The sequence below is a fragment of the Seriola dumerili genome, unplaced genomic scaffold (genome assembly GCF_002260705.1).
Source record: "Seriola dumerili isolate Sdu_G_001 unplaced genomic scaffold, Sdu_1.0 BDQW01000052.1, whole genome shotgun sequence".
In the NCBI taxonomy this organism is placed as follows: domain Eukaryota; kingdom Metazoa; phylum Chordata; class Actinopteri; order Carangiformes; family Carangidae; genus Seriola; species Seriola dumerili.
Genome location: NW_019174307.1, coordinates 23,099,087 through 23,122,013, shown reverse-complemented (window position 1 = coordinate 23,122,013; position 22,927 = coordinate 23,099,087). Strand labels below are relative to the sequence as shown.

The 22,927-nt window shown below is 41.4% G+C and overlaps 1 protein-coding gene across 1 annotated transcript in view; it reads right to left on the bottom strand.

Annotated features, from left to right (window-relative positions):
* itgav (integrin subunit alpha V) overlaps positions 1–19,200 on the bottom strand; it is a 36,556-nt gene extending 17,356 nt beyond the window's left edge. The window contains exons 1-10 of the mRNA XM_022740155.1: positions 18,663–19,200; positions 15,092–15,222; positions 7,120–7,211; positions 6,317–6,431; positions 5,361–5,422; positions 4,353–4,401; positions 1,406–1,528; positions 988–1,032; positions 587–630; positions 335–391 (exon numbers count right to left, since the gene is read on the bottom strand). Of these exons, the coding sequence (XP_022595876.1) occupies positions 335–391; positions 587–630; positions 988–1,032; positions 1,406–1,528; positions 4,353–4,401; positions 5,361–5,422; positions 6,317–6,431; positions 7,120–7,211; positions 15,092–15,222; positions 18,663–18,829 (885 nt within the window). The 5' untranslated portion in view covers positions 18,830–19,200. The remainder of the gene's footprint in view (positions 1–334; positions 392–586; positions 631–987; positions 1,033–1,405; positions 1,529–4,352; positions 4,402–5,360; positions 5,423–6,316; positions 6,432–7,119; positions 7,212–15,091; positions 15,223–18,662) is intronic.
* Positions 19,201–22,927: the final 3,727 nt, after the last annotated feature.

Below are 22,927 nucleotides of genomic sequence, written 5' to 3'. Positions count from 1 at the left end.
AGAGAGAGGGAGGGGCAGGGGGCAGTAAACAGATGAGTGTTGGTGGGTTCAGAGGGTGAGATGGAGGAGGGACAGGAAAGTTAAGAGGAACTGTGTCATTAACTCTGCTGATGACAGTCTGCCTCTTCCTCCCCTTTCTTCTTCCACCCCCCCCCCAGCGTTTGGGAGATTCGGCCTTTAGTTCAGTGTTTACACACACTTTAAGATTTATCTCAGAGTCGCTGTGTGATGTAAAATGAAACGTGACTGACAGAGAGAAACCAGTCCTGGTTCTGTCTGTGGACCCTCAACACCCTCCAGCAGCTGGGCCTGTCTGCGCTCTCCTGCAGCTCACCTGAGTTCCTGTGAAGTTCACCATGGACTCCATGTTGAGGCCGTTGAAGATGTTCACCTGGATCAATCAGAAAGACAACACAGGAGATCAGCTGACGCAACACACAACAACAACAACAACAACAACTGGATTCACATGGTCAGTATATATATGTCAGTATCCATTAATACAGTGTGTGTCTGTGTGTGTGTGTGTGTGTGTGTGTGTGTGTGCGTGTGTGTGTGTGTGTGTACAGTGCGGACTAACACTTACATAACCCAGTGCCTTTTCCCCCCGAGGGACTCCAGTCACATAATCTACAGAGGAGAGAACGCCGTGTAAACATAACTGTGACCAGTTTTAATCAGAGCTGAAACTAATAATTATTTTCATTATTGATTAATTTGTTTTTTATTAATCAATTAATCATTTGAACACCCAAGAGTGATGTCACAGAACCCGGAGATATTCAGTTGCCACAACATTAAAACATCAGGGAATCCTCCTCCGACATTTTTCTTTATAAATCACTAAACAATCATCGTTGCTGTCGATCAGCTAATTGATTAATTAACTAAAAGTCGCAGCTCGATCTGATTTAGATCTAATAATCAGATTAACTGCCTGTTTTGAATAAAAACAGTGATATAAACACAGTGGTGAATTCACCTCACCTTCTTTTCCATCATCATTGAAGTCTCCGACTGTCACAGAGTATCCTGGAGAACACAGACAAACAACATGTTCCTCTGACGACTCTGAGTGGATCCAGCTCTACACTGACAACTGTCAGTCAACTGTTCTTTATCATTCATTTGTGATTAGATGGAAATGAGTACGGTGGCCCTGAGAGCTCAACGCACCGCAACTTAAGAAAACACATGTAAATAGACAAAACACAAACCAACATCATCAATCTGACAACACGTGTGCTGCAAATAGATAAACACACGGCTTTAATGGGTGAACTGTTCTATGTAAAGTTCATTATTATCATCATCATTATTATGATTATTATTATCATTAAACAGTGTTTCAATGAGCAGATATTCACACGTCAGCATGTCTGACAAAATGTGTGTGTGTGGTTACCAAGGTAACTGTCGTCATAGTGGGCGCCGGCTGACTTGGTGGCAAGGTTGTTTGCGTACGGGGTGATGAATTCTTTGTTAAACCGAGAGAAAATCTCAGAGATGTCATCGGAAATCAGCTGACCTGAGAAGAGAGGGGGGGGAAACCTTAGAGAACAGAGCAGAACAACAACGGAACAAGGAGAGAGAACAGTGAGAGAACAGGGAGAGAACGGGGAGAGAACGAGTAAAAAAAGGGGAAACAAAGAAAACAGAAAGATAAGAGAACTTTGAGAGAAGAGGATGAGAAAAAAAAGGAGGGAAAAGAGAACCGAGGAGAACATAAAAAGGAGAAACAGAACAGAATGAGGAGAAAACTGAAGAACGAGGAGGTAGCCAGGACGGAAAAAGAAAAGAACAGGAGAGAAGGAGAACAAAAAAAGAGAACAGGTAGAGAACAGTGAGCAGAAAAGAACAGAAGAACAGGAGAGAATACCAGAGAACAGAGATTATAAGAACAATAAGGAAACCAGAGGAGAACGGAGGAGAACAAAGAGAGAAGACTAGAACCACAGAAGAGAATAAAGTCACAGAGAAAAGTTCAGAAGAGAGGACGGTGATGGAGAACAACACAAGGAACAGAACGTGACAGAACCTTAGGAACCAACAAGAAGATAACAGAAGGAACAATGTTACGCAACTGTGTTTACACTGATACACTTCTGGTTCAGGAAAACACACACAACTTGTAATTAAAGGAGCCGCCACAGAGACACACTGTTAACTACCGTCTAATCAGAAACAGAGCTGTGTGTGTGTGTGTGTGTGTGTGTGTGTGTGTGTGTGTGTGTGTGTGTGTGTGTGTGTGTGTGTGTGTGTTAAGTCAACAGGAAACAATAATTAGCTAACACACTCCAGGCAGGGAGAGATGGAGGGAGAGATGTGTGACTGACTCAGCGTTCAGGGTTTACTCTGTCACACCCTCTAATGTCAGACGATTACACAAGCATTGGATTACAATACACACACACACACACACACACACACACACACACACACCCTGTCTGAAGCCTAAACCTACCTGGACTTTACCTACTCATTAAACTCTTAAGAGACTGTAGGCTGCTCTGCACCGTAAGCCCCGCCCTCCCTCCCTCACTCACTCACTCACTCACTCACTCACTCACTCACTCACTCACTCACTCAGCAGTTTATTAGGAACACCTGTACACCTCATCATCAACAATCTGGAGGAAAAATACTTCAACTGCTGTTTGGGACATTTTACAGAAGCATCTTTAGTATTTTCTCCTTCCAAATGCAGATTTAATCTTGTTGGTGGTTGTTCAGATGAAGGATGAATTTCAGGTTTCCGGTTTAGACTGGAGAACAGTCACAGTTTAACATTCTGGGAAAAATCCGTATCTAAAAAAGACAAGTTGTGGCTTGCAACATATTTTCATAATGTTGCTCATTATTTCTATCAGTTACGATAACACTGGAACAAAGTCGGACAGGGAGAGAAAGACGAGCAGTCTGATGATCAGACTGGTCGTAAACAAACCAACAGTTTATCCAGATTTTCTAAATGGAAACTGAAGGTGAGTGCAAGTGATAACTAGATCAAGGCTGAAGCAGGAAGTGGGTCTGTAAACTGTGATAATAATAGGTAATACTGTTCACATTAGTTTCTCTTCCAAATAAGAAAAACCTGTCTTGTATTTGCATTCACTTGCTGGTCAGATGCTTTTATCCAAAGTGACTTACATTGACTTCAGCAATTAAAGCTGCCATGTTTTCTTGTGAACAAAGAAAGGTTTTGTTTATATTCAGTGTTCTTTACCAAAACACATTGTGTTCTTTGTCTTTGTCTAAAAAAAAGAGAGATGCATTTCCTTCCTTACAAAACAATTGCAAAGCTGCTTTTTTGAATATTTTAAATCTTACATTGTTTACATCCATGTTCACTAGCTAACATTCTTCTTCTTCTGCCTTTAATTGCACATTACTGTGCATCTTGTTATACAATAGTAGCACCACCTGTAGATCAGAATAGTGTGAAACCATTGGTAGGGATATGTTAACAAACAGGAAGGTCCTATAAAAAACATCACTCCATTGTGACACAGGGCACCTTTAATTTACATTTACATTTACTCATTCTGCAGACGCTTTTATTCAAAAAGACTTACAAAAGCTTAAAGCTCCATCCAGTGTAAAGGTCTGTGTCCATGTGTAGTGTGATTATAGATCAGCTCTAGCTTCTATATCAATACTGTGAAAGTATCAAAGCCTCAGTCCACAGAGAAATGCACACAGCCTGTATTCAGAAACTGAGCCTTAAAACCAGCCGTCAGGACTTCTGGAACTTTGTGATGTCACAACAAAGCAGTCACCAAGCCCCGCCCACCTGGACCCACCATCCAAACCTTGCAGGATTTGGTTTCTCTGAGTGTTTTTACTTGAAATCTGCTATATTTTTATTGGATCAGTCAGAAAACAGTCAGCCAATCAGAAGAGAGGCTCAGAGCCTCCTCTCTTCTGATTGGCTCACCGACCTGTTGTTACTAGAGCTCCAGAGAGAAGCCTGAGAGAGGAGATGTAAAACTACACTGAGATGCTTTTTATATCTTCTTATGAATCAACACTTCAAATAAAACAATGGAAAAGTGTAAATTATGGAGCTTTAAAACTTGTTGTAGTGTTGAAAATAACATGATTATATTGTTGAATGTATTAAACTTAAGTACTGAAAATGTACTTTATGCTTAACTGACTGAACATTGCCTAACCCTTCACCACTGACCCAAAAATCAAGTCTTTCCGTCAAGCTGTCCCCAATTAACTTGTCTTTAGTCCGAATTTGTCCACAAACATAGCCTATGATAGAAACACACACATGCACACACACACACACGCACACACGCTCACACACACACACAAACTCTCTCTCTTAGTGTAACACTCACCCTGCCAGTAGAAGCTGCCAGGTCCTCCCACCACCACCCTGTTGTTGTTCTGAAACCACAAAAACAAAGAGGAACAGAGGAAAAGATTTCATGACTTTCGTTTCTCATTCGGTCCCTGAAGTCAGCAAAGAATACTTTCTCCATTCCCAGAGGTGTGAGCGGTAAATGACAACACCTCCGCCTCGACAACCGCACAGACCCAAATACATGCAGGCCCAGGATCAAGCCCCAACCATAACCCTGTTTTTATACACAGTGGAACTGCAGCCACAGGCTACGTCCACACTACTACCTTTTCATTTTAAAATGCATGTCTTTTGCTACGTTTCCTCCTCCCGCCCACACGACTCCAGAGATTTCAATTACCAAAAACAGAGACTTTAGGAAACGCTGCCGGAAACTCTGGGGTTGCGTTGTCGGAGACCTTCGGAAACGATGATGTAGACACATACGGTTGTTCCCTGATTGGGTCTCATCAGCATCAACTACCAGTGGTGAAATCAAGATGAATAATGACTTACACATGTTACTGACCTTGTTGTTTTTGCTAGCAGCAGTTAAATTCTGCATTTTAATGCTACAGCTGTCTTTGCCGTTCCTTGTTTGTAGTGTTTTGTGCGACTAATCAACTGCAGAGTAGACAATCTACTTCCCGTTTACACCAGCTCACGCGGGCCCACTGTACATGAATGGTCATGTAAGTGTGTGTTTTCAGGTGTGTTAGTCTGGATGGACATGTAGTAGTGTGGACGTCGCCTAACAGGATCTAATTCTGTGGGAAACACCCTCCACATGCACTTCGCTCCTGTCTCCACAGTCTGGTCAGATACTAAACTGCATCTGATCTCTTCGTAACTACTGAATCTAATCTGATCTAATTGTAAGTCAACCCTTGATTCCCAACTCTGTTACTATCACCACAGCAGACTCTCCTCACAGTGCTGCTACAGAAAGCCCTTTGAATTAAAACTTGTAGACGCTGAGTTTGTCTGGGTCTCGGTTACCTACCTTAAGGAAGTCGGCACTGAAGCCGGCCTGGCAGAAGCCCTGCCCCTCTGGTGAGTGGGCATCTGGATGGAGAAATCAAACATTTTGTCATATATCATATAAAGAGAAGTAGACAGAAGAAGAAATTATTTTTACAGCTATTATAAGAAGATGCACTGTTTGTTTGAAATATTTACATTTGGTACTGGATTCATGAGTGAGTCCTGATGCAGGAAGCAGCACTACTGACTGGATCTGAGCTACTTACTTAAACCTGCACTAACTGAGTTTTGTCTTATTCATTTCAGCGGAAGCATGTTGTGAACACAACACTGACATATCATCATGACACGATTATTAATAATCACATACAATTACTGCATCCTGTTTACAGCTGTGTAAAGCCAAGGGGAGCTGCAGGTTCAGTCCTTTAAAACTCAATATAGTCTAAAGGTCTGTGTCCATGTGTAGTGTGATTATAGATCAGCTCTAGCTTCTATATTAATACTGTGAAAGTATCAAAGCCTCAGTCCACAGAGAAATGCACACAGCCTGTATTCAGAAACTGAGCCTTAAAACCAGCCGTCAGGACTTCTGGAACTTTGTGATGTCACAACAAAGCAGTCGACCTTTTGGTTCTTAAAACCACAAATATATCTTCTTATGTATCAACACGTCAAATAAAATATGGGGGCTTTAAAGAGTAACTTAACACCCCCTGAGAATCTTGGTTTTTTTTTTTACCTGCAGTGATGTACAGGTGTACTCCAGTACACTGTGACATCACTGTTAGGTGTGGTTGCAGGAGCAACAAAGCTCACTTCTGACTACAACCAAGAGACGTGAAACACTTTCAACCGCAGAGAACAACAAAACTCTGCTTTTCAGCCTGTTGTTCAGTTACTCTTTAAACATGCAACACCTGCAACATGTTTCATGCAGGTTAGCTCAAGAGAAGACAGAAGAAGAAGACAGACTTGATCTGCAGGGCGAGTACTCCACCACCGTGGTTCCTTTCTTCAGGTAACACGTTCCCACTGGCTCTCGCTCAGAGACGCCAAAGGTTGACCACTGGTACAGAGGAGCACAGGCCTGGAAAACACACACACACACACACGCACACACACACACACACACGCACGCACACACGCACGCACACACACACACACACACACACACACCCACACACATAATAAAGACCCAAACCAGTCCGGGCATTAGGTCACGCACACAAACCGTGCACGTGATGTGAGCGCACTGAACCGATCCGTCAGCAGAAGTCCTACCAGGCGAGTGAGCATCTCTGCTCCGCGAGCACAACTGCGGTTTCACGGGCACGGAGACGTTATGAGCGCTCGCAATGTTTCAACACTCGCTCGTCAAGTTGACTTTTGACTTTTAATATAGATATACAGTATTTATATAGTTCTCTACTGGAAGGAGACGATTCAGTATCCATGTACTGGCTGATGCTATGAATGAAGTTAATTTCATTTAGCTATTACAGTCAATGCTTCAGGCCGTCACTGTCTGTCTGTGTGTGTGTGTGTGTGTTTGTGTGTGTGTTTGTGTGTGTGTGTGTGTGTGTGTGTGTGTGTGTGTGTGTGTGTGTGGACATTATGAGGACATGTTGCTGCATCCTGACAACTTCAAAAGGCTGTTCAAAGGTTGATACTTGGTTTTAAGGTTCATAGTGTAGGTTCAGTATAGAACAACAAGTGTGTGTGTGTGTGTGTGTGTGTGTGTGTGTGTGTCTGTGTGTGTGGTGTAGTCCTCTCACCAGGATGTGCTCTCCATCAGATCGTACCGAGGCACCGAACCACTGCTTGGATTTAAACTCCATCTGAGCCCCGTCTTTATTCGTCCTGTCGTCTGCAAAGAGTAACAGTCTGATTATTGACTGGTCTAAATGGCACCAGAAACACTTTGAGATAAGAGAGGTCTTCATTAGTGAGATCATCTCAGACCAGGAGCGTTGCCAGATTTGCCAGACAACCAATGGGCCACATCATCACAGAAGAAGACAATTACATTCAATATAAATACTTGAGTAAATGCACTTGGACACTGGGCAAACCTTCTCAACAAGTTAGTTGTGTAACAGCTACACTAAAGCAACGTTAGTTAGACACACAGTTCAGAGGAAAACTAAATATAAACCCGATAAAGTGATGAAATCAAAACCACACTAATGCCATGTACAGCCCGGATCCAGCTGGCTCAAGTTATGTTCAAAACAGAAAACACCACAGAGCTCAGTGTCGCTGCTGAAATAAAAGGAGTCCCTCACAAATCCGACACAATATGTGGATAGGAAGCAGATAAATACTTAAGCCTGGTCTGGGGTAATGTACGCAGACACTGAGGAAATGTTTGGGATTTTCCCGTCAGGGAGGGAAACTCCAACCTGCTGACAAGTGTTGGCCGTGCCTGTTGGATTTCCTCTGAATCTCAGAGCCTCAGTACGTTTTATTAAACAGAGGTCTTTGGTTTTTGGTCCACATCAGACGGACACTGTGGATTAGTTTCCCCAAGTTCGGCAAAAAGTCGGATATTTGAACCCTAATCTGTAATTAAGGCGGTGAATCAGCCGCGCGTGATGCTACGGGTTTTCTGCCAGCTAAGTTAGCGTCTTAACAGCACTGTAACCATTACAACAGACTCTGTCTTTCTGTTTGTTGTTTGTGTCAATCCTTAATCCAACATGTGAATCACGAGTTATGACACATAGCGTTGGTTGAGCCACAGAGATGTCAGAGTACACTACGCTAGCTGTGTCCCAATTCAGTGGCTGCATCCTTTGACTGACTGCGTCACAGCGGCGTCTCTGCACTGCCCCGGCTCACTGGCTCCTTCAAACAGAAAAGCGTCCTTCTTTTCTGAGGAAACGAAGGCTCCAACGGGTGTCATTGCACACGGGTGATGAAAATAACATGGCAGCTAACAACACTGGCAGAGAGCCTGAGGATTTCACTTCCAAATGTAAGTATTGGGTTTCAGTTCAACAGCTAACGGTACAGCTGTTAAAACCAAGCGCCTTAAAACTTCAAGTTTTTGTAAAATAAAAAAGCAACATGTTCCTCCGTGAATCAGAACGCCTCATCTCGGTTCAGCCTTCGCGGTCTACGACGGCTACAAAGGAAGTACCATTGTTACCATCTTAGTGCACGTTAGCATGCTAACATTTGCTAATGACATTACGTTCAATTAAATTATATTTACATATTTATAGATAGATTTAATATGGAACCTCTTCAAAAACCTCCTTATTCTGTTTAACTCTGACACCAGCGTTTAATCATATTGATCTTTATGCAACTATATTTATTTTAATTTATTTTGTATTTTATGTCTTGTAGATTATTATTTCCATTTCATGTACTTGTACTTCATCTTTTACTGTGAGGTGTAAGGTGTCCTTGGTTACCTCGAAAGGCACCTATAAATAAAACGTATTATTATTTTTTATTTTTTTGTCATTGAATGATAATATTTAAGTATGGAGGCTGAGGGGACTGTTGACCTGATGATGGCGCTAGATGAAAAGTCAGAGGATCAACTATTATGAATGAATGACTCTGTTGCTGATTTATTTATATTCACACAGTTTTTTAATGGATGTCCTCAAATGTCTTGTTCTGTCCAACCAACAGCCCAAAGAGATTTAATTTACACAGATCTAACAGGACACACTCTGAATGAGGATGGTCTGAGTTTTATTAATATGTTGTTTTCCACTCACTTCCTGCTACTTGCTGCCCCGTACAGAAGTAAAATAAATCCTTAAAATATAGAGATATATAAAGACATGCAGCATGAGCAGACGAGCCACACTAATAAAAGAAAATAAAAACCCGAGCAGGAACAAAAGCTTGTGCTGCATCATGGTTAAACAGCCAGAATAGACCAGACTAACACTGAGTCAAAGTCATACCACACACACACACACACACACACACACACACGCACACACACACAATCAGAGCAGAATTCCAGTTAATTCTGCTCTCTGGTCCAGTGAAGCTTTAGGCAGCGATCACGAAGGTCAAATCAACAACAAAGGCCTCAATTGTGGAGGAAAACGCATAACTAGGCCACTCACTAACACCACCACGGCCAGAGGGAACAACATCAGTGTTTTGACTTCTGTCAGTGCAAACAGGAGCCTGCAGGGTCTGCGTGTGTCCAGCGCCTTGCTCAGAGGCACTGCAGCAGGGCAGGGCAGTTACACTGTCAGGCTCCAAATAAACATACTGTGACTTACTGAAGCGGTGGGAGACAAATTCGCCTTTTAAGGGCACAACAGACCTGAAGCTGTTCACAGCATGAAGGCAACGAACTGCAGCACGGACGAAGTCTGAGGTGACGAGGAAGCAGAGTCACCGATCAATATCCCGACTGTTTATATGATGTGTGTAATGTGTTTGATGGTAATTAAACATGTCATAGAACGTCGTTTATTACTGATTACTGTTTATTACTGTGATGACACACTACATGTCTGCAGGGGGCTTATGTTGCACCACGGTGTGTATGTTGTGTATTTAAAAAAGGACAGGGCACAACTGTGTGTGTCAGTGTTTATTACTTCCTCCTCTCATGGCTGAGGTCTACCGCAGAGTACAGCCACAGTCACAACAAACACACACACACACACACACACACACACACACACACACACAACAACACACACACACACACACACACACACACACGCTTGCTCTTCCTCATTAGTGTCGCCTCCCTTTAGTTCAGTAGATTTCAGTCCTACAGTCAGATTCTGTTCAGAGCTGCAATGATTAGTTGATTAATCAATTAGTCCATCAACAAAACATTAGCTGTTTCCAGCTTCACAAATATCAGGGCTTGATGCAGTTTTCTGGTGAATGATAACAGACATTTCTCCCTATTTTCTGTCTTTTTATTGACAAAGCAAAAAATCTATCAGTCCCTCCAGGATTTCACTGACATTTTTTGGGATTATTGCGGCTCATGTCACGGCAGCTTTTCTAGAAAATTGCGATGCATGCTGTGATGTTTTTAGATGTTTGTTTTTGCAATGAACCTGCAGGAGCAAATGAAACAGTTTCATCATCAGTGAACGATGAATGAAAGGATGTTTTCTGTCTTTTCATCTTGACTAATTAACCATTTAACTCACTGAGCAGCTCAGAGGCTACCGGCAGCTAGCAGACACTTTTAAGGTGGAAAGTTTTCCTGAGTGTTACTTGATGCACGATTGACGTTTGGAAATCAATTACACCTTAAGTGTCTGTTTGGCAACTCGGACCATTTCATTTGTTTTTATTAGCTCTCTACACGACAGAATCTTTGGTTACAAAGTTCTATTATTTCTTCACATTGCAGAAGGGAGGGCATGGTTTCTGATCCGCACCGGTTTAAACAGGAATACTTAATCACCATCATCGGGGCATCGATCAGTTGTTGCTACATGAACTGAGCTGCCTCAGGGGGAAACTGAAATGACATCATATGATTTTAATGTCTGTGTGAAACACCAGGTTCCTGCTCTGCTGCTGATTTTAGGTTTTTGTTTGAACCAGACACAAAGACAAACCGTGAGCTGTGAGTCACTGAGGATTCAGTGTCTCATTAGACAGAAAGACAATACCTCTCATTCACTGTGTGTCTGATTATCTGAGTTAAATATTAATCGTGAGGCAGTACAGTCCACACCCGAGAGACACTGATAAACCAGCAAGAACTCAGCTGAGTTCACTGAGCCCTACACTGAGTGGTCACTTTATTAGGTACACCTGAACAATCAGATGGAATCCAGCACAGCTGTTCTGACACTTTCATGACACTTTCCTGGAGGCGTTAATTCAATTAAAATGTTTTAGCACTGAGCTCAGGGCCCGCATCCTTCGGAGGATGCGTCTGAAGACCGATGGCGTCACAGCGGCGCAGCTAGACTGTCGCATTTCAAAGGCTCCTTCAAATCCATCTTTTCCTGGGCAACGACAGCCCAACATATCCCAAGATTCATTGCACACCAGTGATGAAAATAACATGGAAGCAAACAGAGAGTCTGAGGATTAAACTGTTAAATGTAAGTATTGGGTTTCAGCTCAGTTCAACAGTACAATGGTACAACTGTTCAAAAAAACAAGGGACTTAAAACCCAAAGTTTTTGTGAGAAAAAGTTACAGGTAGTCAAGGTTGCTCGACAACAGGAGCTGTGAAAATCCTCCGTACACCAGATCGTCTCAATTCAGTTGGGCGCTCACTATCTACAGCGGCTTCAAGAAGAACTGGGACACAGCTGGTTTTTATGATTTAAACAACAATGGAGGATGAAGAGAGACGACGACGGACAACATGAAGGCGAAGAACATCGCTCTCTGTTGTAGCTTTGCCTCTGATAACACCATTACTCTTTATACACACACACAGGACTTATTTCAACTTTGTTTCCAAGGTATATTAATTCATGTCTCAGTCTGTCTTGGCAGACAGCTCTTAAGACTACAGTACCCATGAGTCTCAGCTTGCCTATGGAGAAAAAGCCAGTGGGAGGTGTGAGTCGGCTGTTGCAGCTGAATTCATCTAAACGAATGAATTTAAGCTGCAGAACATTTTCTAGCTTCTGCTGCTGTTAGTGGTGCAAATTATTTTAACCTCCATGTCTGGACGCTTCTTGCAGAAATGCACTTTGGGAGTTGTAGTAAATGTTCCACCTTCAGTTTTTTTGTCCACAGGCTTTGACCTCTGACTCTTTAATCAAAGATGCACACACCAGATCACACCCACACTGTGAAACTGCTCCGGCTGGTCATAAATAAATGAAAGAACCAGACAGAGCAGGAAGTGGAGCCTCTGTTTGCTTAATCACATTTACAAAATGTCTCTGATAAAATACATTTCTTTCCAAATGAAGGCCACTGTCACCCAGCAGCCTGTCTTAACTTTAGCTCCAGTCCCTTCCTCATAACACTGACATATTTACTATCAGAGCAAATGGAAATATTCTAGATGTGTTGGCCATGATTTTTGGCATCTCCACCACTATATAAAATGAAGATGTGTCAGTTTGAAGTTACTTTCTTTTTTGTCTTTTCAAGTTTTTTGGCGCTTTGCATTCGTTTGACTGGCAGTGGAGATAAAGACAGGAAACATGGGGGAAGAGAGAGAGGAATGAGACGTGTAACAATGGTCCACAGCTGGACTCCAACCAAATGTGTTACAATGGTGGCGTCTTAACCACTAGGTCACCAGGACACAGTTTACTTTCTTTGGCTCCACATCTAACCTAAACTTTCCATGATCATGTGATCCGTGTTAGGGTGGACCGCCTGAGAGTCTCAGTTAATCTCTAATTTACACATAATTAATTTAGTGTTTTAATTTGTTGGAAGGTCAGCGGCTGCTGGAACATGGTTATCCTAGATACCCACACACCAACGGTTTGTTCCTTGACACCAGGAAACGGACTGAACTATCAGTGAAGGAATATCAGGAAATAACATAATAAAACATGCCGTTGGTTCTTTGACTCATGTTCTCCTCTCCTGTTTTACAAGTTGCTTTCAAATCTTTTTTTCCAGCAGCTTTACAGCACACAGAGCAAACTTTATACATTATATGTGCTATATATTTCTCCTATTTGCACATATACTTCAGTAAAAATGTTCAGTGTTTATAAAAGATAAAAATATAGACAAGAAAAAGCATGAACCAACGAACCACAAGCACCTGAACGAATCATCTACGAAGACGAAAACCTTTTCACTACGTGAACATTAAAGCTCCTCCAGTGTAAAGGTCTCTGTCCATGTGTAGTGTGATTATAGATCAGCTCTAGCTTCTATATTAATACTGCTGGATCAACACTTCAAATAAAAGAAGGAAAACATGGAGCTTTAATGGATCAACCAGAAAAGCATAATCAATACATTAAACTATAATGAAAATCAGTTGCAGCTACTGTAAAGCATGTCAGACAGACAGTCGAAACACAGAAACCAGTTAACATATACTCCTGCAGAGTGTCTATGCTGGTGTGACAGAGGAATGAAAACAAATAAAGGAAGGCACTAACAGGACGAACACTTGTTCTAATGTCTTGTCTTCTATGTGACTGTATTAATATCTACAGTGATACAGTAATGACAGAGCGGTCCTCTTCCAAGAATTTGAAACAATAAATCACACACGTATTTTCACTTCTGGAAAGAGATGCATTCTGGGTATATTAAGTGTAGGAGCAGGAGTTCAGGGACACACACAGCGGGTCCACACACCTCCTGATTCACAACACATTCCTGAATGTGTCCTGACATGAGGTAACAGCAGCAGGCTGAGCTGAAGCCTTTATTATCTCATCAATACGACACTGTTACTGCAAACAGAGAAAACCAACACGCTCTGTTGCTAGAAATGAAAAATGACCAAGTGGTTTTCATTGACTGACGGTCCTGTCAGCGCTCTTACAACTCATTACCTACTCGTCCACAGCAGCTTTTGAGTTTGAAATAATATCCTAACAACAGCTATTATACTTATATGCATGCATGATAAAAGCCTAAAGATCTGTAGTTTGAGACTATTTCTGCAACAGCCACTCAATATATTTACATTCAGTAATTACTTCTATATGTAATAGGTTTTATTTCACTGTGTCCTGCTGTCGTGTGGAAAACTACTGGCTGTGAGGATCACTGACTGACGTCTTCATTAAAACAACCTAACTTTGTTTGGCTGCACTGGAAACAGCCTCAGTGGATTTCTGACAGAGCAGCTGCTCAGAAGGTGTTTGCTGTTAAACCAAACCACTGTTACTATGGTAACCACAGGTGTCATTAAATCAACAAGGACGCAACTTGTAAAACTTTAAACTCAAACTGGGGCAGACAAATCAGAAGAGCTAGACAGCTGATTTACTAAATTTAACATTTATTGTTGCTCATTTATTCATGAATATTTAAGGTTCTGGAGAAATGGACGCACATCTTCAGAGGATGGAACAGATGTTCTTTTGTAAGTTGTCTTACGAGAACCTGAACAGCTGCGTCAGTTTTCATGGTCAGAGGGGAAAACAGTCATCGACAAGCACAAGATCAGACGTACTTGAAGTGCTGTAGAAATCTGAGGGGCAGCGACTCAGAGGTGTTGAACCAGACTGTTAAAACACTGTTAAAGTAAATTCCTCTGTGTGGCCACAAAGAAGAACCTGACAGTTTTCTATGAGAAAACTAGCACAACTAGACAAACTAGAACATTATGACATCACAGTGAAGTTGACCTTTGACCGCTTGGATATAAAATGTCATCAATTCATAATTTTACCTTGTTAGACATTTGAGTTAACTGTTGTCGTAATTTGAAGTCTTGAGTTATGGCCCAAAAAGGTTTCACAGTGACCCTGACCTTTGACCTTTGCCCACCAAATTCTGATTAGTCAATTTTTAAGTCCAAGTGAACGTTTGTGGTAAATTTGAAGAAATCCCCTGAAAGTGTTTGTGAGATATCACGTTCACGAGGATGAGACGGACAGACGGCCTGCAAACACAACACCATTTAAATGAACTATGACTATTCAATTCTGCATGTGAGCATTATATTCACAGACACTGACACATTCATTTATGATTAGGATTATGATTTATGTAAAAAGAAAGGGACTGTTGCAGAATCAGGGAGGCGGGTTATTCAGGGAGTCGGGGCCTCAGTCTCAGGGTCTGTGAGGCGACTCAAAGCGTGGAAGACAAATTAAAAAGAGTTTTCGGTACCTGAGCTGTCAAACAGCAGCTGCTGGCAGGCTGAGGCGCTCTTCCAGGGGCAGCTGTACACCGCTCCTCTCTCCACAACACTGCTGGGGGCCGAGGTGTTGGCCCGGGGAGCTCCTATCAGAACATCTGACCTGAGGAGGAGGAGGAGGAGGAGGAGGAGGAGGAGGAGAGGAGTAAGACACTTGTAAGAAAGAATGGTCTGATCAATGGTCGCTGATGCAGCAGAGGCTGAGATATCCTGACTTTTATGCCTCAGTCATACACACAGGCTGCAAGAGTCTGTGTGGGTCCATGTGATGTAGATTTCCTCATTTGCTCTGGTCCGCCAAGGCCAGCGTAGTGTCCACAATTTGTGACCTCATGTTCGATAAAACGCAGGATGCATCTCCTCGTCAGTGCCTCTCATGTAATGTATCCCACATTCTTGGTGCTCTTCTCATTAACCGTTTACACACAACATTCTTAGCTTTTGACTTTTTCTTTCCAAACACAACAAAAGATCCCTTCTTCCTGCTGTCATGAGCTCACCATCTTGTTTTTTGTAGCTGTACTTTTTCACATTGAAATATTCGTTTATTATAGGTTTATAAGTAAGTACAAGCATCAATAACCTGGATATCAACGTACAAGAGTATCAATAAACTTCATATTAATGTATGAAAATATCAATAACATGGACAAAAGTATCAATAATCTAGATATTAATGTGACAAAGTATCAGCAACGAACGCACCATCTGAAAAACAGATTCTATAAATAATGATCAGAGCTGAAACTACCGACCAATAAACTGATTTGTGAAAGAAAATTAATTTCTAATTATGTAAGCAACAAACCGACTGAATACAGAGAGAGGCTCGTGTTCTGAAAGTTACTGAGACACTTTGCGTTGTTATTTCTGAATTCCCTGAATCACCCGCGTGTTGCTCCTGAAATAATAAGTGACGCTCTGAGATATAAAACAAGATTTGGCCGAATGCAGTTTCTATATGTGTTCACGACGGAGCTGTGAGGAACACAGAACGTCTTTGTTCACACCAGACTGGTTTCACTTGCAGAGTGAAACAGGATTTATCTTCCCAAACTTGGCTGGAGAGCAGCAGGGCCGTTCAGAGGATTACCATTCACAGGAGGAAGAAAAAAAGAAAAAAGGAAAAGTTAACTGTTTACGCTTCGAGGGGCCTCGGCTGTTTATAGGACACTGGTTCGGTTTGATTGATTTACTGTGTCTGCTGTTCACACAGTCAGAAAGCAGAGTCAGCGGACTGAGATTAAAACGACAGGAAAATAACAACCCATGTTCATGATCCAGAACATCTGGGGGTGTATGTAGATGTACACATAATGTTATGACTCTCTTTGGTTTTGTATCTCCAGCAGATATCTCTAAGTATCTCTTCCTGTGATCTTGTGGGAAAGGCAGAGTATCTGCCGTGACACACAACAAAATACAAAAAGTACAGTATAATCTCACTACTGTGCAGCATGGACACACTTTAAAACTCGAAAAAAGTTCTATAGTTAATCTGTTAAACGCACAGTATGTAATTTCCTGCTGCTCAGCGTCTCTCCATCAAAACAATAACCAAAGCTTCTGGTTTGGATTTCTTCAGTGTCAATCATTCAGGAGGGTTTTGTTTTTTTTACCAGGAGCCGAATTATCCACAGAGGTCTCATCTGTTCCAGAGCAAACAGACCAGGTGATTATAACCAGTAAAAACACTGAGTAAAGCAGTTTCATGCGCACACATACGGTTAAAATACATAATTAAAAACAACCACGATCTAAAAAAGTGTATTTCAAAAATGAAACGTGAATTTTGGCTCTTCTGGCAGACCAACACAACACTGACGCATGCACACAGAGGATATGACGTCATTGACAGGCGACCAAATGAGACGGACCGTTACCATGACGAAAATCACTGATTTCTCTGGTTTGAGAATTGATGGAAACATTGGGGATAATGTAAGAACACAACTCAACAACATATATAACAGAGGTCATTTTTAGACATTTTCATGCAGGAAAGTTTTATATTATAACTTTGAGGTCTGGTGTTAGGAACACACTATAAATGGAAAATAGAAAGTTTTAGAGAAGACAACATGTTGCCTCTATTCTTATTGTTTCAAACAGATCCTCTATGAAAACAGCAGGAAAACAAGAACAGGAGAAGTGTAATAGTGATATCAAAGATGTAGCACAAAGATCCCACACTAAACATTAGTTAGCAGTGTTAGCAGCAGGGGACAAGCTTCTCTCAAACACAGTTTCAGAAACCATTCATTATCTCTTAATAACCTATGAACACACAACTTAATACGACCCCAGGCTGCCTTCACTAACTTTGTGTGGCTCAGTTTTCCCTCGAGTTTGCACATTTTTGTGAGCAGCTGCTTAAACACACCTTAAAGTTATGGGTTAACCCCTTTAAAGATAATGTCATGGCACACTGAGGAACAAAGGCGAGTTTAGGGAGTTTGTTGGTTTGTTTAAATAAAAATGGAGTAAAAGTAGAGAGAGAGAGACAAAGAGAGAGAGAGTAAAAGTACCAATACAGAAATGTAGAGCTACTCCACTACTAACAGTCCCTCATTCAATATCCTTCTTGCGTAATAGTACGGAAGTATTATCAACAAAATGTACTTGAGAGTATCAACAGTAAGCTACTACTACATTACAGTAGTAAGCTCCAGGAGGAGCTGCTTCAACTACACTTAACTGAACAGATAGTCTGGTCCACTGGTTCCCAACCTAGGGGTCGGGGCCCCTTCAAGTAGTTTCCAATACCGATACTAGTAACGTAAATGCCTCCAATACTCCTTAAAATACTCTATGGGGGTATTGATGAGTACACGATCAACGCACAGATCAGATTTCTCGGAATTGGGTGTGGCAGAGCAAATTAAATTGAGCAATAATTTAATACATACCAACTTAATTAATTAACAACAACAATAATAATAATAATAATAATAATAATAATAATGGGAAAAGAAACTTAATATCTTCTTGACATTGGCAAAGGCGTAGGTTATCATCCAGCACCGATATCGACGATGGGTACTCCGTATCGGCTGATACACAAGTTCAAGTATCAGAATCGTTATCGTTATTGATAGATAGATAAATAAATAAATAAATCAGTCTGAGGGAAGTTCTGCTGCAGAAATGTTTATCTGTAGTTGCCTCCCCCCCCCCCCCCCCCCCCGTGGAGACTGTTCAGTTTCAGTCAGGGCTTTATGATACTTGTACACATACAGATTATTATGTTTTTAATGTTAAATCATAATTTGAAAAGAAACAGGAAGTGTTAAATAAATTAAGTGCAGTAGAATTACGATATATCTGAAATACAGTGGAGTCAAAATATAGAAATACTCAAGTTAAGTAAGAGTACTTCAGAGTTAAGTACAGTAATAGAGTAAATGTATTTAGTTACTTTCCAGCAGTGGTTCTGATTCAGGTTTCAAACCTAAACAGTGAAAATGTCGCTTTAATGGGCAGAAAGTGAACATGACCACCATCACCATCATCATCATCATCATCATCACTATTTGCTCTTACTTTTGGTTGTTTGAGGGCTTGAAGAAGTCCACCGAGAAGCCGAAGTAGCTTCCCTCGGGTCCGGTGTACACGGAAGGTTTGTCCACATCCAGGTTGAAGGAGCCGCAGCGGTGGAAGTAAACACAGACCAGGACGAGCAGACCGAGAGCTGACCGACCTCCTGCCATGGCTGCCGCCGAACAACCGATGGAAACACCGACAAAAAGATGATGCCCGTTAGTCAGCTGTGGCGTCCCTGTGGTTCGTATCCAACCGGCGGAGTCACTTCAAACGGCTGTAAAATCTCCTCCTGAGCCGCGAGGAGAACAAGTCGTCATGTAAGTGTTAAACAAACCGCATTTCTGGCTCGTGACGAAGCCGTTAGAAACCGAGCGTAGCCGCGGCAGAGAGCCCGAAGTCAGTCCGGTCCTCAGCGGCGGATCGTTAGCCTGTTTTAGCCGATAAAAGCCGGAGAAACACGGGAACAAGCCCGGGGAGAGGCCGCGATTGTTGTGTATGTGTGTGTGTGTGCGTGTAAGTGTGTGTATGCGTGTGTGTATGTGTGTAAGTGTGTCAGTGCGGTTTGTCCCAGCCAGCTGACGTCAAGTCGAGACATCAAAACCCACTTCCGGTTCATGCCTTTCAAAACAAAAGCATTCTGCCTGGGGTTTTGGAAGTAGTTTGAGTCGTAAAATGAACTTTTCTACCTTTTGGTAGAAATTAAGTAAAACATTTAAGTAAAATAAAATATTTAATTAAATTAAAATACAGTGTTTATTCAGCAGTTTGATATAAAAGGGTCAGATCGTGTATCTTTGTCAAAGTTTTTAAAATTTTGTAATTTTTGTTATTTTCATTGTTTGTTATTTAAATTGTACTGTAAATTATTTTTGTACTATGTGTTCATGATTTTTTTTTTATTATGTTTTTCAGGTCTCTTTTTAAAATGAGATTTCTATTTCAATGGAATTCACCTGAATAAATAAAGGTAAAATAAAAATAATAAATTGAAATAAGCATTAACAAAACACTTTATTCCAGTGGTTCCTTATTGTTGGGCTTACAAATAGTGATATTACAGTTTATTGAGTCTTAACATAACTGAAATCAGCCGGTAAAATAACCACCATATGGAAAATTTAAGGTGTAATTCCCCCCTCCTCCCCCACAAATTCACAAAAAGACACAGGGGAATTTTAAAAATTGGCCCCAGTTTCAATTTCTATTTACATACACATGTGATGAGTAAATTATATGACGACACCATTCACTGTTTTCAAGACTATTAGCTGTTTTATAAAGTAGCTCAGACTCAACAAATGTAACCGGACATCACATATCCTGCTTTAATTCTGAAGGCTGAGTCAGTTTTTCCTGTGTCTCCCGCTCTGTCTGCGTTTAACTTGATGCAGCGACTCTTGACGCACAACAGGAAGTTCATTCCGCCTCATCAGACTGAGGGAATATACACTTCTGTAAGGCTGGCAGGCGCCGCCAAGAACAAGGAAATTTTATTTGGACAGGGAGGGGATGGGGATTAACGCAGTTCAAAATACTACAGAGGCTGTACCTCAATCATTATTGACCAAGTATCATTAAAATCTCTGTCTGAGGTCTCAGAGAAACAACTCAAACCAGATCCGGGTCTGGCTGTTTCTGATGTTAAAGATTCTAATACAGAACCGTGATGCAACTAGAAAAAAGTATATTTTAAGTCAGTGGATGTAAATAAGTTTTATTTAATTTGCACCTTTTACAGACAATTTCAATAAGGCAAGTTTGTGACTTGCTATGAAAGTGAAGCAACACATGATATTGTAATTGTGCGTATCTCTGTCTGCAGGGAGTGTCGACTGATCCTACAGTTAGTCATTCTGTCAGGGTTTACTAACACACACACACACACACTTTAAATCTTTGAAACCACATCCAAAATGCCATTGTCAGAAGATTGTACATGTGTGCTTTGTGCTTTGTCCATATTTAGCCAGCTGGTGATGAAACACTCAGACTGAGCGAGTGTTTCGCTTTTAGGGGCATTTCAATAAAACTGTTTCTGTCCCATCGCACCAAGTGACTGTAATGTAACCAGTTGCTATATGTATATATATATATATATATATTTAGCAAAAACAAACGTTTACAGATTACATAACCTGAGGTTTTAGTATTTCTGATTGTCAAACTCCACTTTCATGAGTAGTCAGCAGAACAAAAGAGTGAGTGTCTCTTGACCTAATGGCCTTTTTTTGCATCAGAGGGAGTCACTACGCTGACAGGGGCCAGGTGGCCAAGTGTTGTTCTCTTGCGTGAAAACCTTTTAAGGATTCAGAAATGAACTTTTGTTTCACAGAAACCTCTACTAGAATTCAATCTCCAGTTTTTCGATGTATTGACTGGATGACTGCTCGACTAGCTGAATGGATACCTAATGGATTTACGTCACAGTTCACGAGTCAAGACGTGCAACTTCTACATGAAATCCCAAGTCAGTAAAAGGATGTCCCAAGTTAAGAAAGGCAAGAACCAAGCCTTAAGTATAGATGGGCCAGTCCAAGTCAAGTCCCAAGTTAAGACAGTCCAACAAGTCCCATGTGAAGTTCTAAGTCAGGAAAAAGTCCTTAGTCAAGCTGGCAAGTCTGTTGTCAAGTCCAATTCATGCTTTAAACCCAATACAGTTAAGCCAATACAAAGAAGTCCCAAGTTAAGTCTAGGTCAAGTCCTAAGTTAACAGGCAGTTCCCACAAGCACAACATCAAGTCCCAAGTCAATAGAGAATCCAATGTCTAGTCTAATTACAGTCTTATGTCACACGATGCAAACAAGTTCAAGTCAGGACCATCAAGTCCAAAGTCAAGTCAAGAAAGGTAAGAGCAAGGTCGAGTCAAGTTCAAGTCCAGAGTCAAGTCTGCGGGTTGTTTAATGTAAGTTCTCTTTACATAAAGTACCGGCTTACAAAGACATCATCTTTTATGCGTAGTCAGAAGTCAAACAGTTCATCTTTAGGTGTTGTCTTACACAAATAACAACATGTGGCAACGAATCCATCACGCACAGTTACGACCTATACTGCTGCTTTCTTTTATCTATAAATCCAGCTGCAGTCGTGTCAGTGTACAGCAACAGCTCAGATGCAGAGCCGGCGAACAAGCTGAGTGGTTTTCGTCTTATTTGGCCATGAGCTGCTCTGAATCACTGCTACAATGAAGTGTGCACGAAAGAATGTGTGGCAGAACTCCCATGGGGTTCACAGGAGGGGGGAGGTTACGTGTTTGTGTGTGTGTGTGTGTGTGTGTGTGTGTGTGTGTGTACTTGTATAGTCTATCTTTGTAAGGACCAATTTGAGATGTAGACCTTCAGTGGGTGTGAGTGCGAGGGAGGATATTTTGGCTCGTCCGCACTCTGTGACAGACTTTCAACAGGGCTAAAGGGTTGGGGCTAGATATTTAGTTATGATAGTTATGTTTAGTCCTCATTAGTATAAAAGTACAAATGTGTGTGTGTGTGTGTGTGTGTGTGTGTGTGTGTGTGTGTGGCAGGGTGGTGTAATACATACAATGTGGGAGTGAGGGAGCATTCTTGTGTATTTGTGTAAGACGGAGTGATGGTGTAAGGCAGAACTGTGCAGATTACGTACCATCGTACCACATCGAGCACAGATGCATGTAAACCTGGTTTCCATGTTGTGTAGAGCAGCTGTGTTTGTGTTTGTGTGTGTGTGTGTGTGTGTGTCTTGGCAGAATTGGCCCACAGATTGTGAACATAATTTCAGGCCACCTCCAAACAAATGCGAAACATAACCAGCAGATGTGAAATAATGAAGGTAAGTGAACTTTTACCTACAGATGAACTTACCTTGACACAGCTGGTTTCAGACAGGTTTAACACACTGAATAAATATACAACTACATGTCTATACGTACCTGTCCTGACTTTCACTTTGTGAATATGTTAAGTTGATACAAGTGGTTTAGAGTTGGTTTTGTAAGCAATGGTATAAAACAGTTTAATAATGCTGGAGCAGCTCTGCTATCACTGTGTGAATGTGTGTGAGTTTCAGGCACATTGTAAAACACTAAATAAATGCAGTCTGTTTAACATTTCCCACATGTATCGCACTGAATGAACGAACGTAAACAGGATTTTTGCGGCTATCAATGATTGCACCGCAATAGCTCAATTAGTGATTCATTAACTCTCTTTTTCAATACTGCCAATACTTTCAACAAACATAAACACTCTTACGTTCGTATCACCTAAATGTCTGGTCTTCATTATTATTCTTT